At 49.4% G+C, this 20,150-nt stretch overlaps 4 protein-coding genes across 4 annotated transcripts; 1 reads left to right on the forward strand and 3 right to left on the reverse strand.

Moving 5' to 3' along the window:
- Positions 1–434: 434 nt before the first annotated feature.
- LOC109780282 (uncharacterized) lies at positions 435–1,652 on the reverse strand. The gene has a single exon (XM_020338875.4). It carries the CDS (start codon positions 1,650–1,652, stop codon positions 435–437), a length of 1,218 nt encoding a protein of 405 aa, XP_020194464.2.
- A 494-nt stretch (positions 1,653–2,146) lies between these two features.
- On the reverse strand, positions 2,147–5,561 carry LOC109780286 (D-3-phosphoglycerate dehydrogenase 1, chloroplastic). Its single transcript, XM_020338879.4, has 5 exons — positions 4,707–5,561; positions 3,634–4,010; positions 3,326–3,436; positions 3,149–3,244; positions 2,147–3,061 (listed from the first exon to the last, which is right to left on the reverse strand). Exons 1-5 carry the CDS (start codon positions 5,281–5,283, stop codon positions 2,390–2,392), a joined length of 1,833 nt encoding a protein of 610 aa, XP_020194468.1. The 5' UTR covers positions 5,284–5,561; the 3' UTR covers positions 2,147–2,389.
- Positions 5,562–5,956: 395 nt separating this feature from the next.
- On the forward strand, positions 5,957–6,537 carry LOC109780283 (uncharacterized). The gene is made up of 2 exons (XM_020338876.1): positions 5,957–6,220; positions 6,304–6,537. The coding sequence occupies exons 1-2, from the start codon at positions 5,957–5,959 to the stop codon at positions 6,535–6,537; spliced, it is 498 nt and encodes a 165-aa protein (XP_020194465.1).
- Positions 6,538–17,456: 10,919 nt separating this feature from the next.
- On the reverse strand, positions 17,457–19,537 carry LOC109780287 (F-box protein AFR). Its single transcript, XM_020338880.4, has one exon. The coding sequence runs from the start codon at positions 18,987–18,989 to the stop codon at positions 17,838–17,840; it is 1,152 nt and encodes a 383-aa protein (XP_020194469.1). The 5' UTR covers positions 18,990–19,537; the 3' UTR covers positions 17,457–17,837.
- Positions 19,538–20,150: the final 613 nt, after the last annotated feature.

Raw genomic sequence — 20,150 nt, forward strand, 5'->3', positions numbered from 1 at the left:
ACAGGTACACAGATGTTCAAATCAAAAACATTGTTTGGCAATCCTGACGACGTACACAATACTAATGTTTTTTTCTTTGCGAGAGTACACAATACTAATGTAACCACCCTATTATTCAAGGAGGATAAAATCAGTATGGAATAATGAATAATCTAAAGCTCGAGTTACTGGGTGGCAGCCAAGAGTCTCCTAAAATGTAAATCTGCAACGTGCAGCGGCTACAAAAAGAATGGAAATTAATTATCCTACTAAACGGCAAGGACATGCCACAAAACCACTAACAGAATGTCATGGTGTGCTGATATAAAAAATCAGAAATAAGTGCGTATGTACATGGTAAACATCGTAAATGAGATCAAATATTAGCACAATGGGAACTAGGTAGAAAAACAAAGCACCAGACGGACCAACAAGAGACAAAACCTTGCATAGGGTCATTCTTTTGGATCACACCCTTCCTTCATCACAGGGAATTTAGGAGGCCAAACCATCATAAAGGGTGTGACTCCATACAAGTATCTATCCTCTTGTGTGACCTCATAAACCTTCTTTAACTCCTTACGTTTGATATCAAACAGGTAGAGGACACCATCCGCCTCCAAGAAAAGAAACCCTGAATCGACCCCAACTTCACGTACCATAAGAGAAGGATCACCCACATCGTCAAACATTCTAGTTGATATCATTTGATGGACACATATCTCACGCAAGCAAATGGTATCTACAAGTAACCAGTCGGCGAGGCCTTTCTTATCCGTCATGTCGTAAAGCCAGATGCGAAGATGGGATCCTTTTACATGGATCAGATGGACTCCAGAATCATCATTTGCAAGCGACATGCCGGTGCTCTTATACTCCACCTCTTCCGGGAGGCTAACCAGCGACAAAGATGACGACGGGAGATCCAGCAAGACTAGCATGAAAGTGCCGCTCACAAGGGCCAGATTATACATCTTGTCATGAGAAATCAAACTATTCAATGCCAGCGCAATTTCTTGGATTTCAGGTACAACCGAGGAGTAGATGGCCCAGGTATCGCCCTGCAACACATAGACATCCCAAACTGGCTGCTGCTCTTTAGACCCTAGCGCCAAACAGAAGTAGGACTGGCCGCCGCCATTGGCGAGGATATCATGGTAGTAGTATGTGAAGCCGTCATGGATGCTGGTGCTGGGAACTGGTGGGAGGACGGCCGTGTATGTTGCAGGGCACAAGGGGCTGCGCACCATTACTTCGGGGTGCCCGTGCCCATGGAAGACGTGGACGAGGCCGTTCCGGCAGTCTAGGTCGAACCACTCGCTGCGCAACCAGTCGCCGCGCAAGGAGTCCAAATTGAAGCTAGCGCGGCGGGCAACGGCGGCGAGCTCAGGCGGCTGAGGCACCGGCACGAACTGCGGGGATTGCTTCTCGGCGGATGCATGGGCCCTGGTGACGACGTAGAAGCCGAGAAGGCTGGGCGGGTGGAGGTCGCCGAAGCGACGGAGGAAGGCGGGCGCGGAGGCGAGGCGGAGCCAGCGCTTGCAGACGAGCGCGGCGCGGACGAAGCTTGTGGGGAAGGCGACGCGGGCGAGGATCTCGCCCAGGAGATCGTCATCGTCGAGCACTGCCGAGAAGACCGCTGCGGCCGCCGCCGGCTCGCTCTCCCCTTCCATCTTCGCTAGCTCTCGATGTGGTTCGGGGGTCCTGTTGAGGATGAGAATCTGTGGTAAGAAACAGGAGGGTTTAGGGTTTTACTTATACGTTTACTTACCTGGCATAGAGTCCGTTCAGGTTTACCCCTCGTCCACTCACGGATCCGTCTTGGTTTCTAAATCGCGAACAGTCAAATTTCCTCACCAAAGTCATCAACTTTATTGTCGTTCTTCTTCGTGTCCGGTAGCGGCACTCTTGATGCGAGTGGAGATGCGAGCGGAGAACGCTAACACACGAATGCAGTGATGTCTCATTTAACTACACCACAAATGCGAAACATGCTGACTAAATAGAATGAAACTGAGCCTACTTACAGTTGTTTATCAGATCATGCAATTTGTTTCAGAACAGTGGTGTCTATCCAAAAAGTTGTGAAGGGATCATACAAGCTAGCAGCAACAGTAAGATCATCCAATCAAAAAGTAGGACATCAGGCCCAAGAATGGGCATCACATTTTGCGCATCTGTTCGTAAGATGTACTCTCTCTGTAAATAAATATAAGAGCGTTTAGACCACTAAAGTAGTGATCTAAATGCTCTTATTATATTTCTTTACGGAGGGAGTATCTACCAGCAGCTTCTCCAGGTGGGCTTAAAAATACCATTCTACATAGAAACTAAATAAGCTTGCAAAAACCACTCATCATACTAGTAAAGCCGGAGATGTTATATAGGAGTAGAAATCAACCTACATTCTCTAAAGCTTAAGAAAGACAAACTCCTGAACCGACGGCGTCTCCCCGATCAACTTGAGAGCTTCCTTGTCAGGCTCCTCATCAATCCCAATGGCCATGATGGCCTGCTTCCCCGGAGCAATCCTGCCAACGCTCATAAAGTTGACATTCAGGTTCATCGTCCCGAGAATCAATCCCACCTTGCCGATGATGCCCGGCTGGTCGACTTGCCGGCACAGCAACAGGTTGCCCTCAAGGCTGACGTCGACGCTGAAAGGGCCGACGAGCGTGAGATGCGGCGTGCCATCCTTAACCTTCCCCTCCACCCTGATGTCGCCGTCGTCAGACAACGCGCCGGCGAACTTGGACTCCACATTGGCAAGCTGGACCTGGATGGAGTTTATAGGGGCCTCGGGGGAGCCGTCGAGGAGGATCTGCTCCTCGATTATGCGGAGCCCTCGTTGCTTGGCAACGTAGTCGGCATTGACAATGTTGACAAATGCGCTCGAAATGGGTTCGACGATGCCTTTTGTGACCATGCCGCGGAGAATTCTTGTGTCCAAGTCATCCGGGTCTCTGGCCGATGAGTAGACAATCTTGACTGCCTTGATCCCACTGCCACCAGCGACGAGTTGCACGGCGAGACGTCCCAACTTCTCAGCAAGGACGACATATGGGGATAACTCGGCTAAAACCTGTCGGAACAGATGAACTGTTCAAACTGAAGCAGAGTGTGCATTATGCTGTAAGTACAAAAGTATAGTCCTTGGCAATGGGAGTACCTCAGCAGAGACCATTGGGGCATTGACAGCAGTGGCAGCCAGTTCGCCTTTCAACGCACCGATAACAGCCTCTGCAATTTCAAGGGCAACGCCTTCCTGTCGACGAACAACAGGCAAAGTTAAGAGGATAAGCGAGCAGAATGTGGTGCAGAGATCGTTGCAAAACAAACAGCAAACCTGTGCTTCTGTTGTGCTAGCTCCAAGGTGCGGCGTCACCGTGACATTTTCATGGTGTACTAACTTGCTGTCTTTCGGCGGTGGCTCTTCAAAGAATACGTCGAGTGCTGCCTGACACACATCACGAAGCAATCAGAAAAAGGCCAATGGAAACCTTTTGAAACAAAAAAAAGAAGAGAAATGTGTACTGTCTATGCTAAAAGACACTATACCCAAGATAATGGCATAACTAAATGAATCATGACAACTGTTTGACAGCAATATGCACTATCAACATTTGGATCAATGGACATGAGAAAAAAGACTACCTGTGCAACAGTCCCATTATCAAGTGCTCTCAGCAATGCTTCTTCATCGACCACTCCACCCCTCGCAACATTGATAAGCCTGACTCCTTTCGTCATTTTTGCAAAAGTCTCATCGTTGAAAATTTTTGTTGTTGACGGTGTCAGAGGCATATGCAGTGATATGAAGTCTGCAGTAGAGATGGCATCATCGAACGATACAAGATCTACACCGATAGCCCGGGCTCTGTCAACGGGAGCATACGGGTCATGAGCAATGACATCCATTCCAAGTCCTTTCGCGCGTCGAGCAACTTCTGAACCGACCTTCCCAAAGCCCATAATAGCTATTGTCTTTCCAACCAGGGAAACTCCAACATATTTGCTACGCTGCCATTTGCCTGAATATGCACAAAGCAAATCATGAAACTGTATTAGCAATGCTGATGAATGTTCTGAACAAAACAATTACTCTGTTTTTTGCACACAGTGGCTCAAATTTATGTACTTCAGTCTTCAATTTCACTGTGCTAATTCAATATGATGTGCATAGTGTAAAATTTCAGTTTACTAATTCAAGCTAGCAACGATAAAAAAACGAAGCTACAGCAGTCATATATTTCATAGAGCAACAGTGTAAAATCATTAGGTGGATCGCCGAACAGGATCAAAATGTTGGTAAAGTTTAAAAGGAGACAAGTATTCAATGGATTCACTGCTGAAAATTAACTATACAAGAGTACACGTTTCAATACCAAAAGTTTTGACAGCTACTAACTTGCACATGAAGTAGATCAAATTAATTAGTCCACATTATGCATTGATCAGAAAAATCATAGGATTATGCGATGGAGCGAATTGTCCCCTAGGCTAGGTACCCACATTTTGGAGCAATCATATACTATATTCCATAGAGTAATAGAAACAAACTTATAGGTGGAGCATAAGAGATAGTCAAATGTTGGTAAAGTTTGCAAGCAGATAACTGCTTGATATGTGAATTCTCCGTGGCCGTAGGTAACAACCTTATCCATCTACCTACGCGTCCTTAGGGTGTGGATAGCATTCGCTCGTGGGGAGAAAACGGAGGGGCGTACCGGCCTTGAGCGAGGCGTCGGCCTGGGCGACATTGCGAGCCATGGCGGCGAGGAGCGCGACGGCGTGCTCGGCGGCGGCGACGGTGTTGGCGGTGGGCGCGTTGACGACGAGGCAGCCGGCCTCGGTGGCGGCCTGGAGGTCCACGTTGTCGATGCCGACGCCGGCGCGGCCCACGACGCGGAGCCGCCCGCGCGCGGCCTCGAAGACCTCCCGGGTCACCCGCGTGGCGCTGCGCACCACCAGCGCGTCCACCAGCGACACCTTGGCGCGCAGCTCCTCCGCCGTCAGCTCGTACGCGCAGTCCACGTTCGCGAACGCCCGCAGCAGCTCCAGCCCCGCCGCGCCCAGCTTCTCCGTCACCAGCACCGTCGGCCGCCCCCCGCCCGCCGCCCTCGCCGCGACCCTGGCGGATGCCGGACACACTGAGGGCGCCGCGACGTGCCTGATGGAGCGGAGAAGGAGACGGCGGTGGTGCGGGGAGGCGCGCGCTGGCTGCGCCTGCAGGGACGGCGCCGCACCGGTGGCGGGCTCGGGCTGCGCGGCGAGGAGGTGGCGGAGCGGCGTGGCCAATGCCATGGCGTAGGTAGCTGTGGGCAGCAGGGAGCGCGGTGTGGGCTGCGTGGCTGATTGGTTGGACGATCGGAATCTGGAACGTTTGTTGTTCGGCGGACGATGGGAGGCGCGTGTTCCGCCTAGCGAGGGACAGCTTTGCTCCCTCGCTTATCTGGAGACTGTTTGGTGTCGTCCGCACAGGCACAGCATTTCAGTAAGCGAAAGCTGGAGGCCCCTTGTCAGAGGAACTCCTCCAAATTCCCCAAAATCTTGTACTACTAGTAAAGGCCAAGGAGAAATTCAAGAAAAAACGATGACATAGGTTACACATGTACTCCCTCTGTAAAAAAATTGTAAGAGCAACTCCAACGGGCCGACCCAAACGGATGGCGTTTTTGTCCGCTTTTTATCCGTTTGGGTCGGCCGCCCGCCCGCCCGCCGTCCGCCCTCTTTTAGTTTTGGGTCGGCAGTGCGCCCAACGGGCCGACCATTTCATGACCGTGCGCGCTTTAGATCATGCCAGCGGCCATGCCGCCGCCTGGTTTTGGCGCTCCAGCGCGCGGGGGGAAAGCGGCCTAGCGCGCGCTGGTATTCGCGCTCCAGCGCGCCGCGGCCGGCGCTCGTTATAAGAAGGCGCTCCCTCCACACTCTGCCCCGCTCGTTGTCCGCCGCCCACTCGTCTCGCCTCTGCGCCACGATGTCGATCCGCCGGCTGGGCGCTTCGGATTTTCGCGGAGTCCGCGAGCGCCGCTCCGGCGCCTTCTCCTCCGAGATCTGGTTTCGCAAGAAACGTCTCATCCTCGGCACCTTCGACACCGCAGAGGAGGCGGCCCGCGCGCACGACGCGGCGGTGTGGCGCCTCCTGAGGCCTCGTCGGGATATGAATTTCCCCGACGTGTCGAGCCAGCGGGCGCAGGATCTGGCGCCTCTCCCGCGGCTTTTCACCGACGAGGATCGTCGTGTCCACCGGAGGCGGCAGCGTCTCCTTGCCTCGCCGAGATGGACGTGGAAGCCATGGTGGTATGGCGCGAACGCTTCCCGCAGGACATCGTCGATGAGCGCCAGTTCTACAAGCAAAGGAGGTTGGAGAGGGACGCGAGGAGGACGGAGCGAGCCGCCTATCGGGAGGACAAGCGTTCGCGGAAGCAGGCCGCTCAATTGAAACTAAAGCTACGAGAAACGTCGGGTTGGGACTTTGAAGACGAGCAGCATGCTGACGCCTACATTCAGACGTCGGAGGAGGACATTACCGAGTCGGTGTCAGAAAGCGACGAGTAGTGGTCTTTTCTTTTATCTGTGTACACTAGAACTATCTATGTATCCATTTTATCGGAAAAAATGGCCGGCAGCGTCGGCGACGAAGCAGGCGGGCGATGGTGTGCTGTTTGATGTGGAGCGGCCAATCCAATGTGCCACCGACCAGCGGGCCCGGTGAGGAAAGAGGGCGAGCGCGCGCACGTCCGTCTCGTGTCCGCGCCGACGCAAATCCGGCTCAAAAATGTTTGGGTCCGCGCGTTGGGCCGACTCTTTTGTCCGCGCCGACTCAAACGAACGGCCGCGGACGAAATGGGTCGCCCCATTGGAGTTGCTCGGCCCATAGATAAGAACTATCAATGTCGATTTTGTCAGAGCAACTAGTTAACGAGCGCTCCTTTGGCAGCCTCGCAACAATCAGCGTCACTTGGCGCACACTCAGCCATTCGTCATGTGTCGCGCTCTGGGCGCTCCCTCCAGATTTTATTTTTTTATTTTTTCGCACGCGTTTTCGGCTTTTAAACGGTTTTTTCAGGTTTTTTCGATGTTCTGGTTTTCCACCGGTCTTACTTAGCTTTTCGACAACAAAAAATTGCGCGAAAAAACGCGTTTATTTTTCTTTCGCGAGAGTCACAGTTTTGCTTCTGCGAGAAGCACAGTTTTGCTTTCGCGAGAGTCATGTCCGTGCCTCTCGGAAACGAAAGGAAAATGTGTTTTCTGTTTTTTTTTGCTTTCGCGAGAGTCACGATTTTGCTTCCGCGAGAGGCACGGGTGTGCTTTCGCGAGAGTCACGGCCGTGCCTCTCGGAAACGAAAAAAAAAACGTGTTTTCTGTTTTTTTTCCTTTCGCGAGAGCGTTTTGCTTTCGCGAGCATCACGACCATGCCTCTCGGAAACGAAAAAAATGTGTTTTCTGTCTTTTCCCTTCCGCGAGAGTCACGGTTTTGCTTCCACGAGAGGCACGGGTGTGCTTTCGCGAGAGTCACGGCCGTGCCTCTCGAAACGGAAAAAAAAACGTGTTTTCTGTTTTTTTTCCTTTCGTGAGAGCCACGGTTTTGCTTCCGCGAGAGGCACGGTTGTGCTTTAGCGAGAGTCACGGCCGTGCCTCTCGGAAACGGAAAAAAACGCGTTTTCTATTCTTTTTCCTTTCGCGAGAGTCACGGTTTTGCTTCCGCGAGAGACACGGTTGTACTTTAGCGAGAGTCACGGTCGTGCCTCTCGGAAACGGGAAAAAAAACATGTTTTCTGTTTTTTTTCTTTCGCGAGAGTCACGGTTTTGCTTCCGCGAGAGGCACGGTTGTGCTTTCGCGAGAGTCATGGCCATGCCTCTCGGAAACGGAAAAAAACGTGTTTTCTGAGTTTTTTTCTTCCGCGAGAGTCACGGTTTTGCTTCCGCGAGAGGCACGGTTGTGATTTTGTGAGAGGCACGAGCGCGCCTCTTTCGGAAAAGGAAAAAAGCCGTGCTCCGGTTCGGTTTTTCATCCGGTTTTTTCGTCCGGTTTTTGTCATGAAAAAAAAGTTCGTCAAAACCTATCAACATGGGATCTAGTTTTGAAGATCTCGACGCGAGGAATCCAACGATGAAAGCGGTTCGAGATTTGGACGTACGGTTTGAGAGATTAAACATTTTGAATAAACGGATCTACGAATGCGCCACTTGTTGCAACCATGGAAGTTGGAGTGATCTTTGCAACGAGTACTCCTCAACTAGTGATTCTGTGATTTTGTCTTCTTCTTTGGGGCCAATTTTTTTTCTTTGTGTCTTTTTCTTCTGAAGCTACATATATATTTGGTTCGGTTTTGAACTAGCATGGTACAATAGATAAATGTAAATATCATTGTAGTGAGTTTATTGCACCATTTTGATGAACCGTCAAATAGGCCAAACAATTGTAACAAGAGTACTTAATGGCAACAACGTTGTACTGAAAAGGTTTTGCTATGTCCGAAACTTCCCTCTCGGCCTTCAAATCGCCATTATATATGGTATGGCTGTAATGTTTATTTAGTCAGTTCAAAACGAAATGGGTGGAAATGGGGATGGCCAGGTGTTAACAACATGTCCATAGATATGGATGAGATTTTAAACAGACAAATGGCACCATGTACATTGACAATTTTTGAAATATTTGGTGATCTATTTCAAAAAAAAATCCAAATCTTTTCAATACCAGACACCTCAAGTTGCCACCTGCAAGGCTTAATGCAACTCTTAGTCTGAAAATTATGTGTGAACCGAGGGGGATATGCCGTATACGGATGGTTCGATGTTTGTTGAAGAATATACAGAGGCTTGATTCACGTTATTAAACTAGACTGAGATAACCATCTTGCGGTTATTGTAGCTTTGGCCCATGTTCTTTTTCCAACTTCACAAGTTTAGAAGGTTCATCCAGTCCCATTACGACAGAGCTATGTATCGCCTACCGCGAGGCAGAGCTCAAGCTCGCCTTTAGAGCGGACGTAACTGGGCCGGCCCAGTAGTGTACCTGCGGACGCATGTTTTTCTCACTGGTTCTTATCGGGGTTTTCCCTGTTTTCTTCAAATTTCTTTCTTTTTTTTCGATTATCTTAGCTTCTTTCTTCGGGTTTCCTTGTTTATTTTTTCCTTTTTCACCTAGTTTATTTGAAAAAAAATTAACACAACTCTACATTTTTTGTACAGATTATACATTTTTATATAGATATGAATATTTTTTTCATACATGTTTGACATTTTTCGGATATATGATTAATATTATTTTACAGATTGTACATTTTTCATATATGTCTTGATTTTTTTCATACACATTGTACATTTTCTGGTATACATATAGAACATTTTTATAGATGTTTACCATTTTTCAAATACATGATTAACTTTTTCAAATACATATTTATGAACCTTTTTTAATATGTATTAAAATTTTATTTAAAATTCAAGTTAAAACATTTCTAAAAATGATACAAATGTGTTTTTAAGTACGTGAAGTTTTTTTATATTCTATAAATATATGTTTAAGTAAAAAATATTTTTTTGAAATGCCTGGACATTCTGAAAAAGGAATGTAATTTTTGCAATTGACAAAAAACATTTTTTTAACTATGCGAGCATTTTTTACTATATATGAGATTTTTATAAAAAAATACATACATTTAGAAACAGGTAAACATTTTTAAATGGCACAAAATAATTTTTGAAAGATATAAAAATTTTACACTAATACAAACTTTACATTGTGCTAACATTTAAAAAATTTTATGGTAGATATTTTTAAAAGTTGAAGTACATTTAGTTTTTTAGAATATATGTATTTTTATAATTTTCTAAAATATATAAGCATTTTAAAAGTAAGTAAATAATAAACAAAATAAGATGAATGCTGAGTTGGGGTAGCCCATTTATGGCGACCTTTAGTCGACGGAATTATTCGTCTTGCATAAAGCGACACTACCCACCCACTCAGCCACACCAAGCACCCCACTAAATCATGATGGTCTTATATGGGCCCGTTTAATTAGATTGGGCCAAACGGGTAAATAAATGGTAGCCCCAATATAATCTTATGTGAGGCCGTTTGTTAATATTTATCATCCTATTTTATTTCTTAATGTTGACCCACCTCCATTAAAACAAAAATGGAGTGAATTTCAGTCATTAACCATAGTTACTCGTTTCAGATGTCTGATTTGACGTAAAAAATTTGGGTTACCGATTTCAAACACTTTAGATCTGGTATTACCAATACGATAAGATTAGAAAAGATGCAACTACATAAGCAGTAAGCCCATCCTACTTTAGATCTGGTTACTAGCTCAATATCTTTTTATGGTAATGATGGATAGATAGGTGCCACGAAGATAATTGTTGAAGGCACATAAGCAGTAAGCCCATCCTACGACAAGTCATCGCTCCTCTGTCATTTTGTAGCCTCCGGTAATAACATCCGAGACAATGGTGGGCTCACCACACATACATGGATGAAACAACAAAAGTATGAAAATAGAATAAAATAGCAGCAAGACGAACTGCTTAAATAAGCTCAAGTGAAACTTGACCTCACAGAACTCAGAGGGCATCGCTGCCGAGTTTCGCCATATTTGGCAAGGTAACGAGAAACACAATGCACATTTGTTTTCCTTTGGCGTGTGAGCACGTGCTTCGGTTTAGTGATGATTTTTTGGCCCAATAACTATTATGGAAAGCCCATCCTAATGTGAGCGATCTCTCCTCCGATTCCCCTGGAATAGTCAGTGTCACATCCGAGACAATGACAGATTCTCCACCTATACGGGGGATAAAACGATAGAATTATGAGACTAAAAAAAAGTTGTGGCGAGACAAAACTGCCTATAAATAGTGAGCACCAATTGGAAGTGCAATGACGATTAACTTAGCACAATGACATCATAGAACTCGGAGTTTCGCCATATTTGGCAACGTAACGAGAAAAGCAAGGCACTTTTTTTTCCTCTGACATGTGTGCGTGTGCTTGGGTTTAGTGATGATCGAGTTAGCACAATAACAATTCGGGAAAGCTCATCCTAATCTGAGTGATCTCTCTTCCTTCCCATTCCTCTGGAGCCGCCGATATCATATCCGAGACAACGACGGGTTCTACACTCATAAGGATATAAAACGACAAAACATGAAATAAAATAAAGTTGCGGCGAGATAGGATCGCCTATAAATGTGAGCACTAATCGAAAGTGCATAGACGATTGACTTAGCACAATGACATCATAGAACTCGGAACGCGTTGCCGCCGAGTTTCGTCATATTTGGCAAGGTAACGAGGAACACAAGGCACTTTTTTTTTTCTCTAACAAACATGTGAGCATGTGTTTGTGTTTAGTGATGATCGACTCAGCACAACAACTATTACGGTAAGTCCATCCTAATCTGAGTGATATCTCCTCCGATTTCTTCTGGAGCCTCTGGTATGGCAACCGAGACAACGACAAGTTCTCCACCCATAAATAAATGGATGAAACGACAGCATTATCAGAATAACACAGAGTTGCGGCAAGGCGGAAATGCTTACAAATAGTAATTGAAAATGCGGTGATTATCGATTTGGCACGATGAAGTCACATGACTCGGAGGGCGTCGCCGCCAAGTTTCGCCATCTTTTGACATGGTGACAAGACATCGTCGATAGCAATATAAACATTGCAGAAACATGAGGCACCTGTTTTCTTGTTCTTTTTTTCTCAAACGTGTGAGCTTGCGTTTGCGTACCCAGATAGATATCTCGATCCAACGGCCACGAGCTTTCAGGAGCCACGAGCAGGGGAGCCAGCGTCATGGAGGTGCGGAGGCCAGGAAGAGTCAGCGGAGGAATCCCACCTCCGTACGTGCGCACCGCAAGCACGGCGGCGTCACGATCTGGCATGGCGTCGGTTGCTGCGCCCCGCGGTGTGCTCTACTCTACCACCGGCCAGTTTCAAGTGTCGCCGCTTGGTTGACATGCCCCGGAAGAGATGGCCTGGCCAGGCCATCTGCTGGCGCAAGTGGCGCCTGCCTGCCACTGCGATCGGCGTCAGGCCACCTGCCGGCTGCCCTGCGCACGCTGCTGGCCACACGCACGGCAGCTCACGTTTACACCGCAACTGGGGGTTCCGAGCAGGAGGAGGCATCTGCCCAATTTGCAGTGACATTTCGACAATGTTATCTTGATCCTACATGCCATGCCAACGCTGCGCCAGCCGCTCCGTTGGGCAGATCAGAGCACGCTGGTTTTCCTTTCGTAACCTCTGATGAGTCTGACGACTGCTACTTTGTCCTCCGGGCTACTATTCCATTCTTATATGGTCTTCCATCTGTCGTTATTCAGTATACGTGTCAGGCTGCCGCGTACCCCGTCGCCATCACGAAGCATCACCGCTCCTTCACACGCAACTAAACTACTCACTCGTACACTCTTTCTTAACAAAAAACAGTTCAGTGCCGTCCCCACGGACGGCGAAGAACGAACAAGCAAGCTCCGGGGCCTGCATCTGCGCTCGAAGCTGTCTTTCCCTCAGGTCTGAGCTTTCTCTTTGGCACTGTGCAGACATAAACTACTCCTAAATCAGTTGAAAACTCTTCAATCCATTGGTTAGGAGTACCAGTGTAGTACTACTATATATAAATAAATTGTAATTAAAGAGGATTAAGTAGACTTTGTACGTGCACAGGCAGGCAGCACACGCGCGCGCTGACACACCTGAGCTCATCCCCAGCTGTGTCCTGCCATGCGCGCACGAACTGCCCCCATTTCTTTACTGCTCATCAATCATTCCTCCCGATAGCTTCGTTACAATAAGATTATACGTTTTCCTTTCAGATATGTTTCGCCCAAAAGTTTATCATTGACGCTGAGGTATGTACAAATAAATTTTCAATGGTACAAAAATAAATTTTCCATGATAGAAGTAAGAAAAAGAATTTTCCATGGTAAAAAACAATTAAGTTTCCCATGTGATCTATTCTGAAAAAAGGATTTCTAAATTTTGCCATGTGACTTTGAAAAAGAATTACCATGTTGCTTTACATAATTTTCCATGTATTTTTTGCCATGGACCAGAATTAACAAGGTAAGAAAATTACCACATTATCTCGAATGAAAGGATTGTACACAAAATGAAAGGACATACATTGTGCACATCATATGCAAATTATATAAATTTGCCATGATTAAAAATAAATGCTACGAATTTGCCCATGTGAGAAGTAATACAAATTGTTGTTGCCATTTCACAAAGAATAAATTTCCATGGTAAAAAAATAAATTTGCAAATAATAAAAGTAAAAAAAAATTGCTAGGGTATAAAAAAATTCCATGTGATTTTACTCTAAAAAAAGGATTTCTAAATTTTGCCACGTGATTTTGCAAAAAAAAAACATGCGCCTTAAAAAATTTCTCATGCTTTTTGTGAGAACATTTTCTCTTTAATTTGCTATGGACAAGCAATAACAAGTTAAGAAAACTGTCATGTATTCTAGAATAACATGGCAAACATTGTACAACAAATCAAAAGGATATACGATGTGCACATTATATTGAAATTATATAAATTTTCCATGAAGGTAAAAAATGCTATGATTTGTCATGTGCCATGTAGTTCTCTTTTTTTTAGAAAAAATGCAATGTCAGGAAAAGTTGTTCCTTGAAAAATGCAAAAAATATGTAAAATTGCCATGTGACAAAGTAGAAAATATTCCCAAAATTACCATGAATAATCAAATTCCTAAAGCTTGGCATAGGAGCATTAGAAAAAGACCTAAATTTGTCATGTTTGGAAGACAAAAATGTTATGAATTTGCCATCTGATGAGGAAAAATATTCTCTAAATTTTCCATGTGTAGAAAACAACTTCCTTATAAGAAATAAAAAACAATATCTAAAATTTGCCACCTGCCTACTAGAAATATTTACAAAAAATTCCTTTTATTACACACAAAAAGGTGTAAATTTGCTATCTAAAACATGATTTTTTTGTGAAATTGCTATAGCCGAGAAAATATAAAAATGCCATGCGCCTAATGCAAAGACATTATCCTATAAGGAAATATATTTTAAAAAAAAATTGTAAAACATGACATGTGAATATAACAAAAATGTGTGAAATTTCTAAAGAATATATAAATTTGCCCAATGACAAGTTTAAAAATTCATAGGTATGGCATGTAGATATCCCCGAAGATTTATACAATTTGCCATGTTTTGAAAGCAAAGTTTTATGAATTTGCCATGTAACCATATATGAATTTGCCATGTTATGAACATTCATAGAGATTTTTTTTCTTTTTTTGCAATTATCAACGGTAAACCTATATATATCCTATCCAAGATCGTGGAAAAATTTCCATGGGTGAAAACCTAATTATACCATGGTAAATTTGCCATGTTTAAAAAAAACTAGGAAGTTTTGAGTTTGCTATGTGACCATTAGAAACATTTTACAGATTTACTGTGTTTCCATGTATATAAGGTGCACACAAAATTCTGAGTTGCCATATGGTGATTTGAAAAGGGCATAAAAATTATCAGGTAATGAATACAAAATTTCCATGCATTTTCTATTTGCAAGATGGACAAAATTTCAGGAAAAATGTATCAAAAATCTTAGGCTCAAGATGGAGCAAGTGCATCAATTTTTTTATATTATTATATGCCCATTGTCTGCAACACCTAAAAAATGTGTGAAACATCTTATCCTTATGATTATGATTATGATTATTATTATTATTGTTGTTGTTGTTGTTGTTGTTGTTGTTATTGTTGTTGTTGTTATTATTACTACTACTATTATTATTATAAATGGTCATAAAGAGTAAAAAAGCATTCTAAACATAATACTACAAGTTACATCGAGGACTGTGCGCCACTGAATAACACTGCCGCCGCCGGAGCAAGCCGCTGAGGTGCCGCTATCGCCTCTTGCCTACCGAAGCCGGCTTGACTTCTGGTAAGTTTTCGTGCCCGTAAGGACTAGCGCCCCAAAGCCGCAATCATCGTGACTGGACCTTGAATCGACCTGAAGCAACTGACATAATATGTCGTGGTCGTACACGCGCGTGAGTAGCCCTAGCTTCACCGTTTCAAGGAGACGATAGAAATCTATGCCAAAGCTCTGTCGTCTGCGTCATGATGGATGAATTTGAGGAGGATCGTAGTCTAGCTCGAGGACGAAAATCAGAGCAACTCCAATGGGGCGACCCATTTCGTCCGCCCGCGTCTGTTTGGGTCGGCGCGGACAAAAGTGGCGGCCCAACACGCCGACCCAAACTCAAATCGTGTCCGCCTGGCGTCCACGCCGACCCATTTCCGGCCCAAAATTGCACCTGAAATGCGTCGGCGCGGACGCAAAGCGGACGCGCCGCACGTCTCCTCGCCGTCCGCCGCGTCCACATCTGGCGGTCGTCCAACTACGACGGTCAACATAATTTATGACGACCGCCCACCTTGGGCCCACGCGTTAGCAACGGCGGTCGTTCTTTTTTAAGCCAGGCGTGCGGCGGGGCCGTCCTCATCCACTACCACTCGCCCCCCGTCTCCATCTGGCCACCCCTGCCCCCACGCCGGCGACAACCCTAGCCACCGCCAGCATGGGCTTCTTCTCCGGCATCGGCAGCAGCCGCAAGGGCAAGGCCCCCGCCCGCCATTCCCCCTCCCCGCCCTCCCCGCGCCGGCGCGCGCTCCCCGGCAGAAGCAGCGCATCAACGTGCCGTTGCACCAGGCGGAGTGGCACTAGCACCACCGCGTGCCTCTGCCGTACCCGGACGTGACGCTGCCGCATGACTGGCATTTGGATCCGAAGAGGATCCCAGTGCCGGCGGCGCTGCGGACGACGAGGGCCCATGCGGAGGAGGTGCGGCGCTGGCGGGCGTTGCTGACGTCGGAGCAGCGCGCCGACCCGCACTTCGCCGTCGACTCGCCCAACTGGGCTCGATGGTTCGCCTTCGAGCACGAGGAGGCGAGGTGCCGCGGCGTCGTCGACCACAGCCTGCCGCCGCCCGCGCTCGTCGTCCGCGACGAGGACCAGGAGGCCGAGGCCGCCTACCAGGCGGCCATCAAGGAGAGCGAGGAGGAGGAGCGGTGGAGGGAGGCGGACGAGGCGGGTTTCGAGGTTGCCATGGCGGAGGCCATGGCCCTCTCCGCGGCGGGCGACTGCGTCGTGCCGCCGGTGACCCCGCCGTCCCCGCCCAAGGCCGAGCCGGAGGAGCCGGCCTACCTCGAGCGCTACTCCTGGACCGGAGTAGTGCGCGAGTGGGTCAGCGCTCCGCCGATCTGGCTCGGGGCGACGGAGAAGCAGGAGGCGGCCTACCTCGACCACTGGCGCCGCGTTCGGCTGGCCAAGGAGCGCCGGGAGGGCGAGCGCCTGCAGATGCTCGAGCGCGAGGCCGAAGAGGAGGCGCGCCAGGCGCAGGCAGCGGTGGCACAGCCCGACATCACCGCCGTCTGGAACACGGCGTTCCCCTGGGTCGGCCCTGCGCCAACGTTGATTGACCTCACCGGTCCCGACGCAGACGCCGGCCGCCGCCGAGGACGCCTAGGGCAGCGCGTCGTCTAGTTTTTAGTGTTTAATTAATGTAATGTGGACTTTCGCCGGCCTTCGTGACCGGCTTTTATGTGTTTAATTAAATGCATGTATTTATTTTCAAAATGTTTGCAATATTTTTTTGGCGCGTCGACGAAATGGGTCGGGTCAGCGTTGGGCGCTCGCGCCGACCCAAACACAGCGCCAAACGTTTGTGTCCTCCGGGCCGATCCAAACAGACAAAAGCGCCGTCCGTTTGGGTCGGCTTTGCTCTCATTATAAGAAATAAAATGCTCCAAAACTTTTACAAGGGGAGTGGAATAAAAGTCTATCTGTGCTAGGACCCTAGGAGCTAGGACGGAGCCTAGCGGGCTACCACCACCACCCACGCGACGCCGCCATTATGCGTGCCCCATCCCGCGCCCTCCCACTAGGCGCGGTCCGGGCCACAGACGTCGCCGTCGCGCCATGATTAGCGCCCACTCCCCCCATTAGAATTGGAAGGAAAAAGAAGCCACTCGACTCGATCGGGCCACGAGGAAAAGAGGAGGAGATACCCATCCGTCCGTCCCGTGGTTGAGACTTGAGAGCGAGAGGACGGCGCACACCGGTCCCGCTCCGCCAGCCCCGTCCAGATCGCAGATCCGCCCCCAATCCCCGTCCCGTCCCCTGCTTTTTCTCTCGCACCAGCACCAACAATGGTCCACCGTCGACTCATTTTCGTGCTTTGCTTAGCAAGCAACCGCCCACCCGCGGCTCATGATCGATCGATCGGCCGGCCATCATGCGCGCCTGCTAAATATGACAAGCCCGGGGCGCCGGGTCGGCGGGGAATATGTATTTCTTCTTCGTTCTCACTCCACTCCGTCGCGCCAAGTCCAAAGCGGTTTTGTTGCGGGTAGTAGGAGTGGTACGAAACGCAAGCGGAAAATGCTCTGATAAAGCGGGAAATAAAGTCTGGTGGACTACTACGAGCCATTGCTGCAGGTGTAATCATTTTGCTCTTTACACGCACGCACGCACGCTTCCTCCCTGCTCTGCTCTGCTCTGCTCAGCAGGCATAAAGGGCACGCTCGGCTGCTCTCGCACCGGCGGCTGATGCCGGGGGCCCGCATGGCAGGCCTCGCCGCCCGCCCGTGCGCTCGGCTGGCTGTACTAGCAGCACTAGTAGCCGCCCGACCACTGCGGGCCTGCGGCGTCAGCAGTGAGCTACTAGCTCGGTGATGACGGAGGCGTTGGTAACTGACATGCGGGCCCAGGGTCGGGTCTCCTTTCCCTTTCTCCCGCCGGTGACCGGCGCCGACGAGGTTGGCGTCCGTCTCAGGCGTAGAGGACCTGCGCGTTGCAGGGCGCGAGCCCGACGAACTCCTCGGGCCCCTTCACGACCTCCCACTCCACCCGCTCCTCCTCCGCCGCGCCGCTCTGGACGGCGGACACGGTGCCGACGGCGACGTCGAGGCCCGCGCCGACCACGTAGATCCTGCGCCTGCCGCAGCCGACCTCCTCCAGCTGGCCCGCGACGACGTGCGGCCGCCGCACCTCCTGCGGCACCCCGCCGCCGGCCACCATCCGCCACTCGTCGCGCGGCTCGTCGTACCGCTTCAGCCGCCACTCGCCGTACTCGGCCACGATGTACATCCGGCCGCCGGACACGGCGCAGGAGCCCGTCCACCCCTCCCGCATCCCGCGGGCCATGTCCGACCACGCGTCCGCCGCCGCGTCGTACACCGCGCCCCGCGGCGCGCGCTCGAACGGCCACGCCCACCCCTCCGTCACGTACAGCTTCCCGCCCGCCGCCGCCGCGTCGTACCTCGCCACGGCCGCGCCGCCCCGGGGAGCTGCGGGCGACCACCGCGCCGACTCCGGGTCGAACACCTCCGCCTCGCCGTCCTCGCCGGCCACCACCACGCGCCCGCCCACCTCGCCGGCCGCCATGTACCCCCTCGCCGTCCTCATGCCGGCCACCTGCCCCCACCGGTTGGTCGCCGCGCTGTACACGGCCACGCTGCTCACGGCCTTGTCGCCGCCCTCCTCCACGCCGCCGATTACGTAGATCTCGCCGCGTGCGGGGAGGCCCACCACCGCGAACGAGCCGGCCGCGGCGCCGCAGGGGACCGGGGGCAGCAGCAGCCAGCGGCGGGAGAAGGGGTCGAGCGCCTGGCACTGGAGGCGGCGCGAGACGGGGTCGAAGGCGAAGGCGAAGAGGAACGGCAGTGAGAGGGACACGGTCGCCGTCGCCGCCGGCGGAGCCGAGCCCTTGGCGGCGGCCCCCGGCGCGTCGGTGAGGAACCGGTTCCAGTTGGAGGAGACGGTGCGGAACAGGCGGTGGTAGAGGAAGGGGAGGTGGAGGAGGCACTTCTCGGCCACCTCCTCCGGCAGGCCGGGGATGAGCTCCATCGCCCCCTCCTCCTCCCTCGCCTCCTCGCCGCCGGCGCCCAGCACCTGCTGCTTGCACGCCGACGAGAAGCTCATCGCGCGTGGCGTGGCTGGACGGCGTTCCCGGCGCGGCTTCGCGATGGAACTTTGCTGGGCGGGGCGGGGCGGGGGAGCGGTGCTCCGAGCTTGCTCTGGTTCTGGTCTGGGAATGGAGGATTGTGGGGGAGGGAGGGGAGCGGTGCGCAATTTATAGAGTGGGAGAGTGGGGGTGCGCGCACTGGCGCTGGCTGGCTTTGCCCTGTGGTGTCAGAGCTTCGGATCTGGCGATGTGGTACGGAGCGTTCTGGCCGTCCGATCGGGGTTCCACGCTCAGATCTGGACTCTGGAGTGCTACACGTACAGCTCTGGGCGGTGGAGCACCCAAAACCGCACGTAGAGCCTTCTTGAGGACGCTTATCCAATTGACCTTTCGTTTATGCTTACAAAGCCACTTTGTTTTTCATGTGAAATTAGGGGATAGATGATGCTTATCCAATTGGCTTTTCGTTCTGCATACAAGGCCACTTTGTTTTTCGTGTGAAATTAGGGGATAGAAAGATGATGCTTATCCGATTGGCTTTTTGTTTCTGTATACAAGGCCACTTTGTTTTTCTTATGAAATCATGAGATAGAGGATGTTTATCTAACTGGCATTTCGTTTCTAGATACAAGGCCACTTTGATTTTCCTGTGAAATTGTGGCATATAATTTTGTTTAACACGATATGGGCTAATATGTTATCAAAATTATATCAAACAAAAGTTCTTTGAAATGTGCATCATATAGCATTCTTTTTGTGACATATAGCTTACATTTTATTGGTCAAATTAACGATCAAAGTTACACATAAAGAGAATGAAGTGGCCTTGTATGTAAAAAGGAGTGAGTATCGAAGTTGCATCTTAATCAACGTCAAAACTAGGAGAATGACAATTATTTGTGATATGGTGGGAGTGTAGCAAGTGTAAAAAGTGGATTGATGAGAATGGGTACGTGTCATATATGATAGCAAACCCTAGCCATGCTTACGTACACCCCCTCTAAGAACAGTTTACTACTTAATTACACTGCAAATCAAAGATTGCAACTTACCCCTTCAACTAAAAGAGTGGTTTAGTCAATTTAACTTCAATGTAAAAACTTATAGGCAGCCTTTCATGCAAGCATAAATTGAACGAGATTGAATGAAAGTTAAGATTGGTGGCCATAGATATTTAC

This window comes from Aegilops tauschii, chromosome 7 (genome assembly GCF_002575655.3).
Source record: "Aegilops tauschii subsp. strangulata cultivar AL8/78 chromosome 7, Aet v6.0, whole genome shotgun sequence".
Taxonomy (NCBI): Eukaryota; Viridiplantae; Streptophyta; class Magnoliopsida; order Poales; family Poaceae; genus Aegilops; species Aegilops tauschii.

What these genes read in the sequence shown, in the direction of transcription:
- LOC109780283 (XM_020338876.1), top strand. Translation starts at nt 5,957, where the DNA reads ATGTCGATCCGCCGGCTGGGCGCTTCGGATTTTCGCGGAGTCCGCGAG. An exon ending in TCACCGACGAGGATCGTCGT is followed by an intron (nt 6,221 to 6,303) that starts GTCCACCGGAGG and finishes CGCTTCCCGCAG; the next exon opens with GACATCGTCGATGAGCGCCA.
- LOC109780282 (XM_020338875.4), bottom strand. Translation starts at nt 1,652, where the DNA reads ATGGAAGGGGAGAGCGAGCCGGCGGCGGCCGCAGCGGTCTTCTCGGCA.
- LOC109780287 (XM_020338880.4), bottom strand. Translation starts at nt 18,989, where the DNA reads ATGAGCTTCTCGTCGGCGTGCAAGCAGCAGGTGCTGGGCGCCGGCGGC.
- LOC109780286 (XM_020338879.4), bottom strand. Translation starts at nt 5,283, where the DNA reads ATGGCATTGGCCACGCCGCTCCGCCACCTCCTCGCCGCGCAGCCCGAG. An exon ending in CTAGCACAACAGAAGCACAG is followed by an intron (nt 3,245 to 3,325) that starts GTTTGCTGTTTG and finishes GTTCGTCGACAG; the next exon opens with GAAGGCGTTGCCCTTGAAAT. An exon ending in CCCCAATGGTCTCTGCTGAG is followed by an intron (nt 3,062 to 3,148) that starts GTACTCCCATTG and finishes CTGTTCCGACAG; the next exon opens with GTTTTAGCCGAGTTATCCCC.